This window comes from Monodon monoceros, unplaced genomic scaffold (genome assembly GCF_005190385.1).
Source record: "Monodon monoceros isolate NGI ecotype Baffin Bay Population unplaced genomic scaffold, NGI_Narwhal_1 Super_Scaffold_7, whole genome shotgun sequence".
In the NCBI taxonomy this organism is placed as follows: Eukaryota; Metazoa; Chordata; class Mammalia; order Artiodactyla; family Monodontidae; genus Monodon; species Monodon monoceros.
This window is the reverse complement of record NW_021703784.1, coordinates 13,144,050-13,158,161: the sequence shown is the minus strand read 5'-3', so window position 1 is coordinate 13,158,161 and position 14,112 is coordinate 13,144,050. Positions and strand designations below refer to the sequence as shown.

Below are 14,112 nucleotides of genomic sequence, written 5' to 3'. Positions count from 1 at the left end.
AAGCTGCCTAGATAGAGCAGGGCAGCTTTGCTGCTCAGCATGTTGATTATCCCCTCTGCTCAGAAGCAGAGGTAACCCCTGGTCCCTGCTCCCAACTGCAAAGGGTTTTGTGTTCCTTTTGGTGCAGTTCCAATTCTGGAGGCCCCAGGCTGCTGTGGTACCCCACGATGAATAAAACACAGTGTAAGATTTCTGGGACAATTAAGCTTTATTTTTCATATATATACACACATATATAAAAAGGAAACAATTTGCAAATTTACAACCTAACGAAACCATATATATACACACACACGTACGCACAGACATACGCAGAGACATACATACCCCAAAGCTCTAGCCAGGCCCGTTTCTCATCTCCAAGTACCATTCTCCCATTAGGGCCTTTCTTCTAAGGTCTAGGCCCATTAGCTCAGGCTGTAGAAGTCTGGTGCTAATATAACTTTATAGCCTTAACCCTCGTAAAGGACAGTCTGGACCTCATCTCCAACCCCTACCCCCAGCATTCAGTCTTAGGTGATTCCTTGAGAGGGTAGGGGAGCCAAATGAATGCAGGGGCTCGGGCCCAGTCGCCTTAACTCTGGAAAGCGGCACCCAGCTTCCTTACTGCAGGGACAATGAGATACACCCAGGATACCTTTTAAGGGACGACACCAGGTCCTGACTTCTGCCCAGAGAAAGAAAAGAGTGTCGCAAAGGGAACTCCAGAGGCAGGCAGGCAGGCAGGCTGGTAACTGCTTCTAGACAGACACTGCTGGGGTCTCTCCAGAACTGGTAACTGCTTCTAGACACTGCTGGGGTCTCTCCAGCAGAGAGAGGCCTGGGCTCACTGCATCCTTACTTCAGTGATCAGCTGAATTATGAAGCCAGCCCTGGAGCCGTGGAGCAGGAAGTCAGCGCAAGATAAACAGGCTACCTAATCCGGCTGCTGGTAGAAGACAGGTATTTACATCCATAATATGTGTAAAGAGAAAACAAGTTCTGCGAGAAACTCTCCTGTGTGCTTCTGGGATACCGAGGCCCCCTCCTTGGCATGAGCGTCACTCAACAAATTGAGACAGTGGTGGACAGGTCCCTGAAGAGGGGGCCTCCAGGGCCACATGAGGTCCTTCTCAGGACAGGTCTGGTCCTAGCCCATGTCTGCAGGTGAGCTGGAGGGGGATCTTCTGTGTTGTCCACTTTAGAGGCTTTGGTGACCATCCTGAGTGCTGGGGAGGAAGGTGAGCAGGGAACAGGAAATGTTCCAGGCAGGGGAGGGAGCGCCGTGTGATTCGGTGGGCTAGTGCCTCAGATCGATGTATTTCTCTCCCTAAAGATGGGTGAAGAGCAGAAGTGAGGGGGGGTGTTCGGAGACACTGACCAGGGTTTAAGGTGTGAGCGCTAAAAGAGAGGAGGGACCAAAGCCACAGCTGACGAACTAGGTGCAGCCGCCTGGAGGGAAGAAGCCGGGGAGGGGGTGGGGATGGCAAGGCGGGGAATAAGAGATGAGGCCCCCGAATCGCACTGGGCCACACTTCACACCTAGTGATGTGAGCCGCCAGCTCTGTTCAGGAAATGGTGATGGGACGGGGTCTTGCTCTCAGTCCTGGCAGCTACCCTCTCTCGGGGTCCCTCAGCCACCTGCCTGGCCCTATCGTCTGTGCGTGGTGTTAGGAAGGCAAGATGGGGCCGGCTCCCCATCTCCAACAGGGAAGGATGAAGGATAAAGTTAGTGTTCAGCAGCCGTCAGCCCCTGCCACTCCCGGTGCCTGAAGATGTGTCAGGCTCTGGCCACAGGAACTGCCTCCTACCTGGTCTCCTGGAGCCCTCTTGTCACCGTTGCTGCCCTGAAGGAGGCCCATCTCTTCTGGGAGCTTATCTGACTTAACTTCAACTACAAATTCGCCCTTACGAGACGGGGGCAGCGTGCTGGGAGGAGGGAGGGAGGCAAGAGGTTGGCAACTCGGGGGCAAGGGAATGGGGGCTGTTGGGAGGGACGTGGGACTGGGTACTGAAGGGCTCTTAGGTGCTCTGCTCTGGCTCAGGGAAGGGCCACAGGGGTGAGAGGGAGGAGTGTGGTGGACGGAAGCTGGGTAGTGGCGGTGAGGCGGGGAGCGCTCAGACCCAGGGTCCCCCTCCTGCTCCTAACGGCTCAGTGGGCACAGGGGCCAGCAGGGGAACATCCCTGAGGAGGCAACAAGCTGGCAGCGTGAGATGGGGCGGGGCGCGGGGTGCCAGGTGCCGTGCTCACATCTCTTGTTTGCCTGACCGTCCGCACGGCAGCTTGCCCTTCTTGTAGAAGAAATAGAGGACGGCGCCCAGCACAGCCAGGACCAGGACACACACGGTCACGGCCACGATGACCACACCCTTGCTTTCGGGCTCTGTCAGCTTTTTCTCTGTCCCAAAAAGACACCCCGAGTCACTCCCTGCCCCAGGCTGCCATGTTACCATCGCGGCCCCGCCCAGCCCAGGGCTGATGGAAGATGGGCCGCTGATCGTTTTCTCGACAGAGCTCCCCTGGGCTCCCGGTCAGGGCAGAGTGAGGATGCCCTGGCACAACCCTGCTCCCGATCCAGCCCAGCTCACCTGTGGAGGTGCTGTTGGCTCTAGCATAGGGACTGATGGTGGAGGTGCTGAGGCTAGTGGTTCTGTTGGAGTCTGGGGTGAAAGAGGTTAAACAGATGGGGGGTGGTTGGGATAGGAACGTGCACTGCTTGGGCTTGCCCCCACCCCACTCTGCAGGACCAAGCCCTTACCCAGCTCCAGGATAATGACGGTGGTGTTTCTGCCCAGGGAGTTGGAGGCCACGCACTCAGCACCTGTCTCCAACAGCTCTGGGGTCACAAGGACATTCAGGACGCTCAGGACACTCTGCGGATCTTGGTCCTGTTCGCTGGCCTACAAGGAAGGAGACGCAGTTCAGGGGTGGGGGGGATGCTGGGTCGTGGCAGCAGAGCCCGCGCAGGGATGGACGAGAGCCTGGGAGGCTGCCATGTGCCTGCTCACCGTGCCATCGACGCTCCAGACGATGCTGGGCCGAGGATGCCCTGATGCTTCACAGGACAGATTCAGCACTGAGTTCTCCTTCACCCACATCTTCCTCTCCCTTAGTGCCATCCACGGGGACCCTGTGGCAGGGCGGGGAAGGGTGAGACAGCAAACTCTGCCAGCCTGCCACCCCCCTCCCCACCAGAGAACCCCAGGGCAGCGGGTGGCTTTCGGTCCCCAAAGAGCTTGAAACCACCCAGCTCAAGGTGGCTTCAAGGGGCCACCTGATCTCTGCCTAGGGCCTCACCAAAAATGGCCACGTTGACGAGCTGGGTGCGGTTCAGGCCGGGAACACTGGGCACAGATGCCACGCAGCGGTAACCTCCCCCTGCCTCCCGTTTCAGGTTGCGTAATTGGAGCACAGGCCCCTTTGCCAACACCTTGCCTGTCTGGGGTGAGAGATGGGTCAGAGGTCACTCCTAGGCACACCCACCCCACAGCCCCTTGCCCCGGAGACCTGAGCCCACCTGGGTACCTTTTCTCTCAGCCACTGGAACTCAAGGTCCTGGTTACTCTCTGCCTCACAGGTCAGGGTGAGGCTGCTGCCCTCCTGGCTCTCGGGGGCTGCGGGGCTCACCCGGACTTCAGACACATCTGGGGACGCAGCAATTGTGTCAGGCAGGACAGGGCGGGGCAAATTCCCTCTCGCCCCAGCCTGGTCCCCCTGTCCTGGGCCCCCAGCCCCTCACAGTTCACCACCAGCTCCTGCTGGTCGCTCAGCAGCGATGCCGTGCTTTCCAAGTCCAGGCCCTGACATTCGTAGAGGCCGCTATGCTCCTTCCGGGCGGGCTCCAAGACCAGGACCCCGTTGTCATCGGTCCTCTCTTCCTCCATCTCCCTGGTGCTGAGGTTCTGCGAGAGGACAAAGGCGCGATCAGAGTGCGCCTCCAGCCACTCCTGCTGCCCCCCTGCACCCAGAACAGAGGCCCCCGCACCTGCTTGCCAATGCTGAAGTGGGGCGGGGGGTTGCCATCAGCCAGACACCTGATTTCCACGCGGTCCCCCTCCTTCAGCATCCCCTCAGGCTCCACTTCCAGCCACACTCTCTCTGCCGGGTCTGCACAGGCAAAGGGGGCAGCTCTCAGCCCAAGAGCTAGCAGGACCCAGCCCCACAGCGATGGGTCGGTACTCACAGAAAACAGGGACAGTGACCTCCCTAGATTCCTTCATGTGGTTGCCACTGGGCAGCCGATAGCTGAGCTCGCAGTAAAACTGGGCATCTTTGTCCTCCTTGGTCAGCTGTGCCTTCAGAACGCTCCTCAAGGTGTACAGACCACTCGACTCCACGATCTGGGACGACTGGATGTGGACCCCTGGGCAGGGAGGAAGGGGCGAAGGGCTCGGCCTCAGCTCCGCCTCCAACCCCACCCTATGATCTCCTGGGTCGGCGGAAAGGCAGGGGAGCCCTTGTAGAGAGAGGGCCAGGTACCAATGCCAGCTGCGGCCCTTCAACCCAGCAGTTTCCTGCTCGAAATCTACCCTAGACAAACACACATAGGCACACATACAAGGATGTGTGCAAATACTGCTGCAGGGATTTAAAAAAAAAGGAAATGAGAAAACACTCTGGACATCCACTAATGGGAATGAATGGTTAGCTAGACTATATTATATACACTGTGTGAAATGCCGGCAGTAGGTAAACGATAAGGTAGATCTAAATAGGGTGACCTGGAAAGATTTCCAAGACTTGTCGTCAAAAGGAAAACAAGGTTGTGTAACAATGTGTAGCGCACAGTGTCATTCAGATCAGGGTTTCTCGACCTCAGCACCACTGACGTTTGGGGCTGGACATGCCCGGTGCCCTGTAGGATGTTTACAGCATCCCTGGCCTCTACCCGCTAGATGACAGTAGCACCTATCCATTTGCGACAACCCAAAATATTTCCAGACACTCAAGTGTTCCGGAGGGGAGCAAAATCACCCCTAGTTGAGAACCACTGACTTAGATAATAAAAAACAAAAGCCTATGTAGTCCTAGATATATTTACATGTGTGAGTAAGTACCTAGAAGTAGGCTAGAAATCAAGGATTGCATCAGTGTGAATACATACACACTGATAGCACAGCTATTTCTGGGAATGGGTCTGGGGCAGGAAGGAAATTTTCCTTCTAGATTTTCCATAGTTTGAATTCTTATGAGAATATTTTCAAGGATCACTTGTGTACTTAAAAAAAAAGTAAAATAGGGACTTCCCTGGTGGTCCAGTGGTTAAGACTCTGCGCTCCCAATGCAGGGGGCACGGGTTCGATCCCCGGTCGGGGAACTAAGATCCCGCATGCTGCGTGGTGTGGCCAAAAGAAAAAGTAAAATAAAATGCAAGGTGGTCCCCATATTGTGCCACAAGCATGGCTTTTAAGGGCAGAGAGGATGACTTACGGTTCTTCTCCTCCTTCAGGGACTGGCTGTTCTTGTACCAGGTGACTTGAGGAAGGGGGTACCCATTCCTCCCCACACAGGTGGCAACCTAAGGAGGACAGGGTGTGAGTCTCCCTGCCTCTGCGACCCCGCCAAGCCCACCTTAGCTCCTGCCTACCCGCCGGCCACCCCGGCAGATCTCACCTCCCCAGGCTCCTCACTGTTCACAGAAATGCCCAAGGCATTGACCTGGATGAGTGGCTCCTCCGGAGCTTCTACAAGGGAGAGAAATGGGGAGGGGCATGGGACCACCACTTCCGAAGCCCCACACTGCCCACAAGGCACGGACAGGGCACTCACTGTAGACACGGAGCTGGATTCGGTGCTCCTGGGACCGAGGGCGCTTGCCCTGGCACAGGAAGATGCGCTCATCGTGGGGGGTGATGCGTGCTAGGGCCAGAGTAGTCCCTTGGTCCTGGAGGCTGAGCCGATTCTGGTACTCCCCAGGTTCGCTCTGGCCCTGGCCCTGACGCACGAGGAAGATGAGTGTTGGCTTCTCCTTGTGGACCTAAGGGGAGGTGGCGGGGAGGAGGTGAGCGTCCTGGGGCTACATGAAGGGCAGAGCCTCCCGCCCCTGCTGCCCTCTCTGGGGCCCAAGCACTCACAGAAAACCAGTCCGCGTGGCTGAAGTTGCCCGGGGAGTGGGAGGGGCCACATTTCAGAAGGGCCGTGCCGCCCACTTCCACCTCCACCAGCTCCGGGTCGGGCTGCTCAGCCTCTCCAGGCACACCTGGCGGGGAGGGGGTGGGGGAGGAGCTGTGTCAGCTCCAGCTGCTCTCCATGCCCTCCACTCACACCGCTCGCTGCAGCTGCTCTTCCTGCCACTTCGAGGGTCTGAAGGGCACTGTCCTCTCCTACCCCTCAACCACTCTTTACCCCCGAACCCTGGGCCAGCCCTCTCCCGGTTCAAGGGAGTTGGGGATGGACATTTCTGGTCATTGGAGCAGAGACCCTGAGCACCAGGAACCTCCCAGATGAGGCTGGCAGAGGGGCAACCCAGGCTCTGGGCCAAGAGGAAGGCCCCTTTCCTTCCAGGCTCCCTCCTCCCCGGGTGAGCTCAGAGTGTGGGAATGCAAGGCATGTGCCAGGCCGGGGCACACAGGCCCTTTTTGTCCCCACACCCAGAGGAAGACATCTCTACCCTTTGCCCCCCCCCACACCCCCTCCCCAAATCCCCCATAAAACCCAAAGGGCAACCCTGGCCAGGAGGCCCTTATTTCATACTCCTTAAGCAGCACCGCCGTGAACATCCGACACTCTCAGGGGACCCCATCCTGGGAGTCTTGTGAGTATGGAGGGGTCAGAGTCACGGAGGGGGCCAGAATCTCTCCCCGGGGTCAGGGCAGGGGTCAGGCCAAGGACCAGGCAGTGGGCAGGAGTGACGTCAGTGGTGCTAGTGCGCTGCCCGCCCTGCGAGGAGGTGATGTCACTCCATACCATCTGGCTGGACTCGGGTGCCTGGGTGGTTGGCCTGGGCTGGCTCCCAGATAACAAGGGCAGATGGAGTGGTCTTCAACCCAGAGCAAAAGCTTCACACCCCTGACTCCGTTTCCCCAGAGCTAGAAGAGCAGGGCCGGGTGGGGTTGGACCTTCTGCAGCGGGTGGAGCCCGATTTAGCCCTTTCCCCAGAAGGGATTGGAAGGCAGCAGCCAAGGGTACCCCAGGGACACCGTCGGCATGGGCACGAGGCCATCGAGTTGGGTATTGCTTAGATACCCAACCAGGGTATCTAAGCCAGGCAGCGGCTGGAGCCCGGGAAAGGGAGCCAAGAGAAACAAGCGACACCATTGCGGGCCATACAAGGGCAGCGTGAACCCGGGAGCGCCCGGTTCCTAGGCAGTTCCAGAGAAAAACTCCGAGGTGCAGGGACGCATTTCCCACCTGAACTTGGTCCCATTCCGGGAGGTGTAACAAGTCTGGGGCGCTTCCACTCTGGTAATCCTCGATCCCTCGTCCCTGCCACCTGTGATCCCGTCACCCGGGTAGGCGCGAGGCGACCCACACCGCCCTCCAGGCTTTGCCAACGCCCTGCCGGGGTGGGAGCCGCCGTTCTTCCCCATCTCGCTCACCTCCAGCCTGGCTCGAAGCCCAGGCGGGAGAGGGAGGGGTCGGCGCACCCCTCCAGCTAAGAAAGCTGCCTTTCCCAGCAACAGGCGGGCGCGGGATTCAGGATTTGGGGATGCGCTGTAGAGGCGCCTCCCGCCAAGGCTCCAATCACGGGCTCCCCAGAGAAAGCACCTGAGAAAAAGCTCTCACCAGCGGCCCCAGGGACTTGGCTCCACCCCTTCCCGCTCCAGGCAGCAGCCCCCTCCCCGCCTCCCCAGTTCTGCTCCCGGGAAGGTCTGGAATAGAGGCTGCAAACTGGCTGCAAAGAAGAGTTGCACGCGCGCAACGCGCCGGGTGCCTGGGACCCGGAGAGAGGAGCGCACGACGCAGCGCAAAGCCCCGGCCCCCGCCGCGATGCCAGCTCTCCTCCCGGGCACGCTCCGCCGGACTGCCGGGCCGCTCCGTTGGGGGCGCGGGCCCCACCCCCACCCCCACCCCAGCGAGCTCACTCACCCGCGGCGCGGCGACAGCAGCAGCAGGCGGCGATCAGGAAGGCGCAGATGAGCCCGGACCGTCCCATGCTTCCCGGCCGGAGGGCGAGAGCGAAGTGAGGGAGCTCGCAGCTGCCCGGGGCTGACGTCAGGGGGGCGGGGGAGGGGGCCAGAGCGCCGAGGCCGGCCCGCCACGCCCCGCGCAGCCCCCCCCCCCACGCCCCCGCCCCGCGCGCCGCAGCCCTAGGGGGCGGGCCCGGCGCCGAGATGCCAGGAGCTGCGCTGCCGAGCCGCGCGGCGCGGGGTGGGGGTAGGCCGGAGCCTTCCTCCCAGCCCCCAGCTGGGGAACGGAGAGGGGGCGGTGACAGGTGTCTCCGGGGCGGACTGCCTGGCCGAGGCGGCAGCGAGGAGAAGCTGGCCCGGATACCCGGAGTCCCGCGGGGTCAGACCCCCGCCGCGCTCACTCCTGCGCAGCCCCAGCCAGCCCGTGTAGCCCTGGGGGACCTCCTGGCGGGGGAGCCGCCGAGCAGGTTCTTGTTGTCCCTGATGGGGGCCTCCCTCCCATTTAGGCTCTTCTCCCCGCCTCCTCCTCCACCCCGCCGGACCCCTGCCACAGAGAAAATCAGGCTTCCCAGAATGATTGCACCGCTGCAGCTGCCGCCGGCCTGGCACTGCCCCCAAGCCTGGCAGTCCTGGCAGCTTTGAGGGAAGAACATTGAGCCCGGGGCCCACAGACCCAGAGGTACCTGTACTGGCGAGTGGAGATGGTGTTCTAAGGACTGCCCCTTCCACCCCAGCTCCTGCAAGTCCGTCTCTGACTAGAGGAAGGAGGGAGGGGCTGAATTCATGGGCCCAAGGTTGTCACACTTGTCCAAGCCCAGATCTTGAGAATTCTGCTTCTGCCCTCTTCACTCATTGAGCCCAGCCTGGACTCACTTTCCTCTTGCCTGAATGAAGAAAAGAGGGGGAAGAAAGAGTTAACAGGTGCAAGGTCTCCAGCTTGACCCCCAGCACCTGTTGCTGTTCCTGAGGGTTGAAAGGACCCCCTGCAGCAGGGCTCCACCCCCCTCCACCAAGCCCCCTAAGCTCACCTATGGCTTATGGCTCAGCAGCTGGGGGTAGGGGATCGGAGGAGGAATCAGAACTGACTCCAGGCTGCCCTGCCTGAGTGGGATCTGCCACACAGTGAGGTGAGGGGGACCCTGCAGCTCCTCTCATTCCCAAACCCTGGGTCTTCTGGCCTCTTGAACTAAGGCCCTGGCAAGTGAGACAGACTTGCCTCATAGAGACCCCAAGCACCCTGGCCCTGGGAAAGGGCTCCACATCAGCGGGGACTCCTTCAACAGGGAGGGTCAGAAGGGGGCCTGGATTTGGGGTAGAGTCCTGTCACCAGGCAGGCAGCCTTGCTGCTGGTTGGGGGAGGAGCAGGGTGAGGCAGCAAATGCCAGAGATGGGCAGGTGACTTGAGAGGATGCTCTGGGATGGCGTTTTGATGACGCGGAAATGACTCTCAAACCACATCAGCCTCTTCTTTCACAACCTTGCTGACCCCCTCCTCACCTCCATTAGTTTCCAGCCAGAGGCCATGCCAGGTGGGCCAGGCCAGAGGCCTGGAGCCTGGGGGAGGGGGAGGGGTGGGGGGGAAACAAGAGGAGAATGGTGCTTCCCCATCCCCCAGAGTGAAGGTATAGACTGGCCCAGGGCCCAGAATGGAATGGATGCGTTTGTTTGTCTGCAGGGGCAGGAGTGGGAATGGCTGAAGGATGCTGTTTGCCCTGGCAAGCTCAGAGCCGGGCATGCTGCTCTGCTTCCCTGCCCCCACCCCTTCCCTTCACTTAACACCATTAACTAATCATTCTCCTGTCTCTGGCCTGAAAACAAAGCCAGCTAACCACCAAGGACGGTCAGTTCTTAATTCTTCTTTGTCCTGAGCCGAGTGAATGTAGGTGGGGGTGGAGAAGCTGCCTCTCCAGTGAAGGGGAAATGAGGTTAGAGCCCAGGGTGACATCCGTGTCCTGCATGTCCCCACCAAGGAAGCACAAAGACTGTCCTTTAAGTAAGCCAGTAGCTTGGGGCGATCTGGGCTGCCAGAGGTCAGGGGGCAGACAACTCCAGGACAGCTTCACCAGGGGGGCACACTAGGATTCCAAACCAGAAAGAGGTCAGGACTTTGGAGAGGACTCAGAGGGGACTGGAGACAGAAGAAAGGGGGGTGACAGCAGCACAGGGCGAAGGAGCAGAAGGTGGAGGGGATCAACCCTCCAACTCCTCCAAGATGCCAGAAGACAGAGCTCCAGCAATCGCGGGAAAGAGAGAAGGCGGCAGGGCAAGAACTTCCAGTGACAGAGGATGGAGGTCCAGCAGAAGGGAGATCAGGGAGGCCACGGCAGGCCTTCCGTCGGCAGATACTCTAGCGCCTGGACTGGGGTGGAGGCAGCCTTGCCCAGAAGCAGGCCAGGATCAGAAGAGCCCCAGGCCACAGTCCTAATGCCCGGCCTCATTTCTCTCCGAAGGAAAGGATAGGAAGGCTGCCTTCCTCCACCCCCATGGTTGACCCAGGCCACTCAGACACGAGGGGATTCGCGGTGCAGAATGCCCTCGGTGTGTCTCATGGGCATAGGTCTGACCACAGGTAGAGAAACTGAGGCTGGGTGGGGTGGTGGCCGCGGTCTGGGTCCCTCAGCTCCCGTCTCCTGGGTGAGCGGGGGCTTTCATTTCATTGTGCCCCCCCACCCCGGTGGAGTTGGAGGTCAAAAGACAAGGCTGGGCCTGCCCCTGGGGGCTCGCTGGGGTGAGATTAAACCCAGGAGCCCCCTCTCTCTCTCTCACAGTGGGCACAGTGGTCTCCCACTCACCCCTCTGGTGGAGGGGCCTTAACCGAGAGGATATGAGGAGGGCGGGTTGGGCGGAGGAAGGAAGCTTAGAAAGGCAAGCTTACAGCTGCAGTGAGAAGGAGCTGCGGGTGGAGGGGCGGGTCAGCAATGTCGGCCATGACCGAGGCTGGGCGTCCTCCCCGGCCTGGCTGCAAAGCAGGGTTCGGTCTGAGTCTTTGGAGGGGAGGAAGGAGAATTTTTCCAGAGTCGGGATCTGAGCTGGGAGAAGACTGTGCTGAGGGAGTGAAAAACTGGGTAGGAGGAGGGTCGGGGGGCAGTCGCTGCTGAGGGCATCAGCGGGCCAGGAAACCGGATACTGCGGGGCTGGGTGGGAGATGCTGGGGAAGAGGTTGAATGGGGGGAAGCAGCCCCTATCCTGGCCGGACGCAGTCTCACCCATGTCCTTCGCACCTGACCCGGGGGCAGGAAGAAGGAGGTGCGGCCTGGATTGAGGTGTGCCCCAGAAACACCATGGAAGAGGAGGAGGGGGACTTGGGGGGGGGGGGGAGGGGCTATTTTTAAACTTGGAAAAACCGTGAGTGCTTTCATCTCCACCCTGAGTGCTGGAGGAGGCAAAGGACCCATTGTACAGGGGTGCAGAGAAGGGGAGGGGGAAGGGAGGTGGTGGCACAATGGCGGGGATTATGCTGGAGCAGGCCGGGGAGAGGAGGGGGAGGGGCGTCTCCGTCACAGCTGGCCTACTGAACTCTGGGGTCGAGCCAGGCTGGGGCTTGGACAGGGGTTTTCCCACTCTCGCAAAGCCCCCCTCTTGGGGAGGTGGGGTCTGTCTCTGGCATCCGGTGTCGCCTCTTGGGGAGGGGTCTGCGGGTGGGATTCCCACAGCCTGGCTTTCCCAGGGACTGACTGCGGGGTCTGTTCCCAGGCTCCCAGCATTCCAGCGACTCCCCGGGGAGCTGCTGGCCTCCCCTCTCAGGCCCTTCTCTGCCAGGGAGTGCGGGAGAGAAAGAGAAAGAGGATGTGGGTGCATGGGGACTCTTCCTGGGGACTAGGGACCCATAAACCAGAGAGAGGATAGCAGTGGGTGGGGTATACTGAGGGGGATCACATCCTTCCCATCCTAGCCCCCGCCCTGTTGAGCCACCCTTCAGACCGAGATTGTCCCTCTAGTCCTCTCAGACCCCAGGGGCCTCTCCACGTGGGGAGCCCTCCAGCACCCAGGGCCTCAGCCCAGGGGATCCCAGGAGCCCCTGCTCCCCAGGTCTTGACCGGCGGAGGCCGCGGGGAGGCGGGGCATCCGGCCGCTCTCGCACCAATCCAAACATTACCATAAATGCTCAGGCCGTGGCGGGCCGGGGAGGGGCTCGGGCAGGGGACCCTGGGGCTCTCCGGAAGCCTCGAATCCGGTCTCCAGGCCTTTCTCAGCGAGGGCTGGTAGTGGTGATTCAGCCTCCGCTTTGGGAAGTGAGGGGGGCAGGGGCAGAGTTGCGAGTAGGGGTGGGCTGGGGTGTTGGGGAGAGAGCCAGGCTGCGTGGGGAGTCCCTGCGGACGGCCTCCCGGGGGTGCAGTGACCTCTGATCGAGGAGAGAGTAGGACTGCGCAGCCAGGATTTCGGCATCAGAGCAGGGGTGCGGGCTTCTGGGTCGCCCTCTAGCCCCGCTGGATCCACTCCTGTCAGCTGTAAGAATGGAGCCTTTCGCTCCCAGTGCTGGGTCTCTGCTCTCTGGCCTCGGAGGACCTAAACATCTTCCCACTTCCTCCTGCCATCCTAAATTTGGAGAATGGAGCAAGTTGGGGGCAGGGGGAGGGCACAGGGCAGGATGCTGGGAGCCTACACCTCTCCCCCTCAGGGAAGTTCACATCCGCTCCCCAAAATACCACCACCCAGGAGGAGCAATGTCCCCAGAGAGCTGTTTAAATTTGACTTTGAGTTGTCCCTGAGGAAAGCCTAGGTAGTCTACCAGAGAGGAGCCTACAGGAAGCCTAGGGATCCCGGGTTCTGCTGTGTCTCCTCCCTGAAGGCCACTTCTGCATTGCGTTTTCCCTTCCACACAGAGCTTTGAACAACCCAGGAGGAGCCCTGGAGGAGGGGAGCCTTGTTCCACTGCACCCCTGCAGGGGCCTGCGATCCCCTCTGTAGTTGCCACAGCTGATCTTGGAGGTGGGGAGAGAGATGGGAGGGAAGAGGGGTGGCAAGTCGATGACCTGAACCCTGCCTCCCTGACCCATACCCCAGGGCCCAGGGCTTCAAGGGGACTTGAAAAGTGGAAGGATTCAGAGTCAGAGAAAAGCCCCAGGGGCTGTGCTCTCCCTGGCACCTTCCCTTTGTGTCCCAATCACACTGGAAAGTGCTGGTTCAACTTTGGTCTCCAACACCCGGCTGTAAACTCCATGAAGGAATTGGTGGCTTTGAGACAACACTGCCATTTAATTAGCTAATCTTGGGCAAGTGGCCAAACCAGTGACTGTTCAGAGGGGACATGGCAGTGCTCGGAATGAGAGAAGAAGCTGCTCATAGCTAATATTTGCACAGTGCTTTACAACTCAGCCCGTCACTTAAGGGTCATTTTCATCACTAATGTTTATCTTGATCTTTGCAACAAAAAATGACGAAACTGAAGTGAAAAGAGTTACATGACCTAAAGTCAGGCAGCCTGTGAGTCATGGAGCTACATTTTCTTCAATGTGGTAAAATACACATAACATAAAACTTACCCTTTTAACCATTTTAAGTGTACAATTCAGCGGCGGTAAGTACACTCACAGTGTTAATGCAACCATCACCACTGTCTAGTTCCAGAACTTTGTGATCACTCCGAGGAGCTAAAATTTGAACCAAGGTTGATGTAACTCCAAAACTCGGGCCCCGTACCTGTCATGATTTACAGCCGAATTTAGTAAGCATATCATGGAAATGAAAGCAGCGGATTGGAATATCACCGAATTATGTGGTATAAACAGGAAATGCAACAGGGGTTCAGAAGAGGGAGCATCCACGTGGACTCTGCCTGCACTTGCCAGGAAAGGCTTTCTGGAAGTGTGGCGGCTTCAGTGAAAAGTCAAGTTTAGATAGAGGAGGAGTGAGGATAGATCATTCCAGGCAGGGCAAGTGGCACAAGCAATGAGAGGGGGTGGGGAAGAGAGAAAGGGGCATGCACAGTGAAAACTGCTTCTTCTGTATAAGAAGAGCTTCAGCACGGGCAACTGGCTAGAAGATCAGGCTGATGGGGGAGGCTGGGAGACCTTGCTTGCCATTTGCATAGCAAGCCCACTGCTTTCACTTTTATTATATGTT

At 59.2% G+C, this 14,112-nt stretch overlaps 1 protein-coding gene across 3 annotated transcripts; it reads right to left on the bottom strand.

The window, feature by feature from the left end:
- Window positions 1-196: 196 nt before the first annotated feature.
- Window positions 197-8,093, bottom strand: MCAM (melanoma cell adhesion molecule). 3 transcript variants are annotated; one of them, XM_029209519.1, is made up of 16 exons: window positions 8,009-8,093; window positions 6,055-6,179; window positions 5,750-5,957; window positions 5,594-5,664; window positions 5,411-5,498; window positions 4,164-4,343; window positions 3,966-4,087; window positions 3,720-3,882; window positions 3,506-3,624; window positions 3,278-3,419; window positions 2,989-3,110; window positions 2,739-2,880; window positions 2,569-2,640; window positions 2,231-2,378; window positions 1,791-1,908; window positions 197-1,309 (listed from the first exon to the last, which is right to left on the bottom strand). In XM_029209519.1, the coding sequence occupies exons 1-16, from the start codon at window positions 8,073-8,075 to the stop codon at window positions 1,280-1,282; spliced, it is 1,917 nt and encodes a 638-aa protein (XP_029065352.1). In that variant the 5' UTR covers window positions 8,076-8,093; the 3' UTR covers window positions 197-1,279. The 3 variants fall into 3 exon arrangements, with proteins under 3 accessions (XP_029065352.1, XP_029065350.1, XP_029065351.1); XM_029209517.1 differs by lacking the exon at window positions 8,009-8,093 and adding an exon at window positions 7,331-7,934; XM_029209518.1 differs by lacking the exon at window positions 1,791-1,908 and having other exon boundaries at window positions 8,009-8,078.
- Between the last annotated feature and the right edge of the window lie 6,019 nt (window positions 8,094-14,112).

Coding starts and splice junctions, on each gene's coding strand:
- MCAM (XM_029209519.1), bottom strand. CDS start 8,075: ATGGGACGGTCCGGGCTCATCTGCGCCTTCCTGATCGCCGCCTGCTGC. Junction 5,665..5,749: donor AATCCAGCTCCGTGTCTACA/GTGAGTGCCCTG, acceptor TCTCCCTTGTAG/AAGCTCCGGAGGAGCCACTC. Junction 4,088..4,163: donor GGTCACTGTCCCTGTTTTCT/GTGAGTACCGAC, acceptor TTGCCTGTGCAG/ACCCGGCAGAGAGAGTGTGG.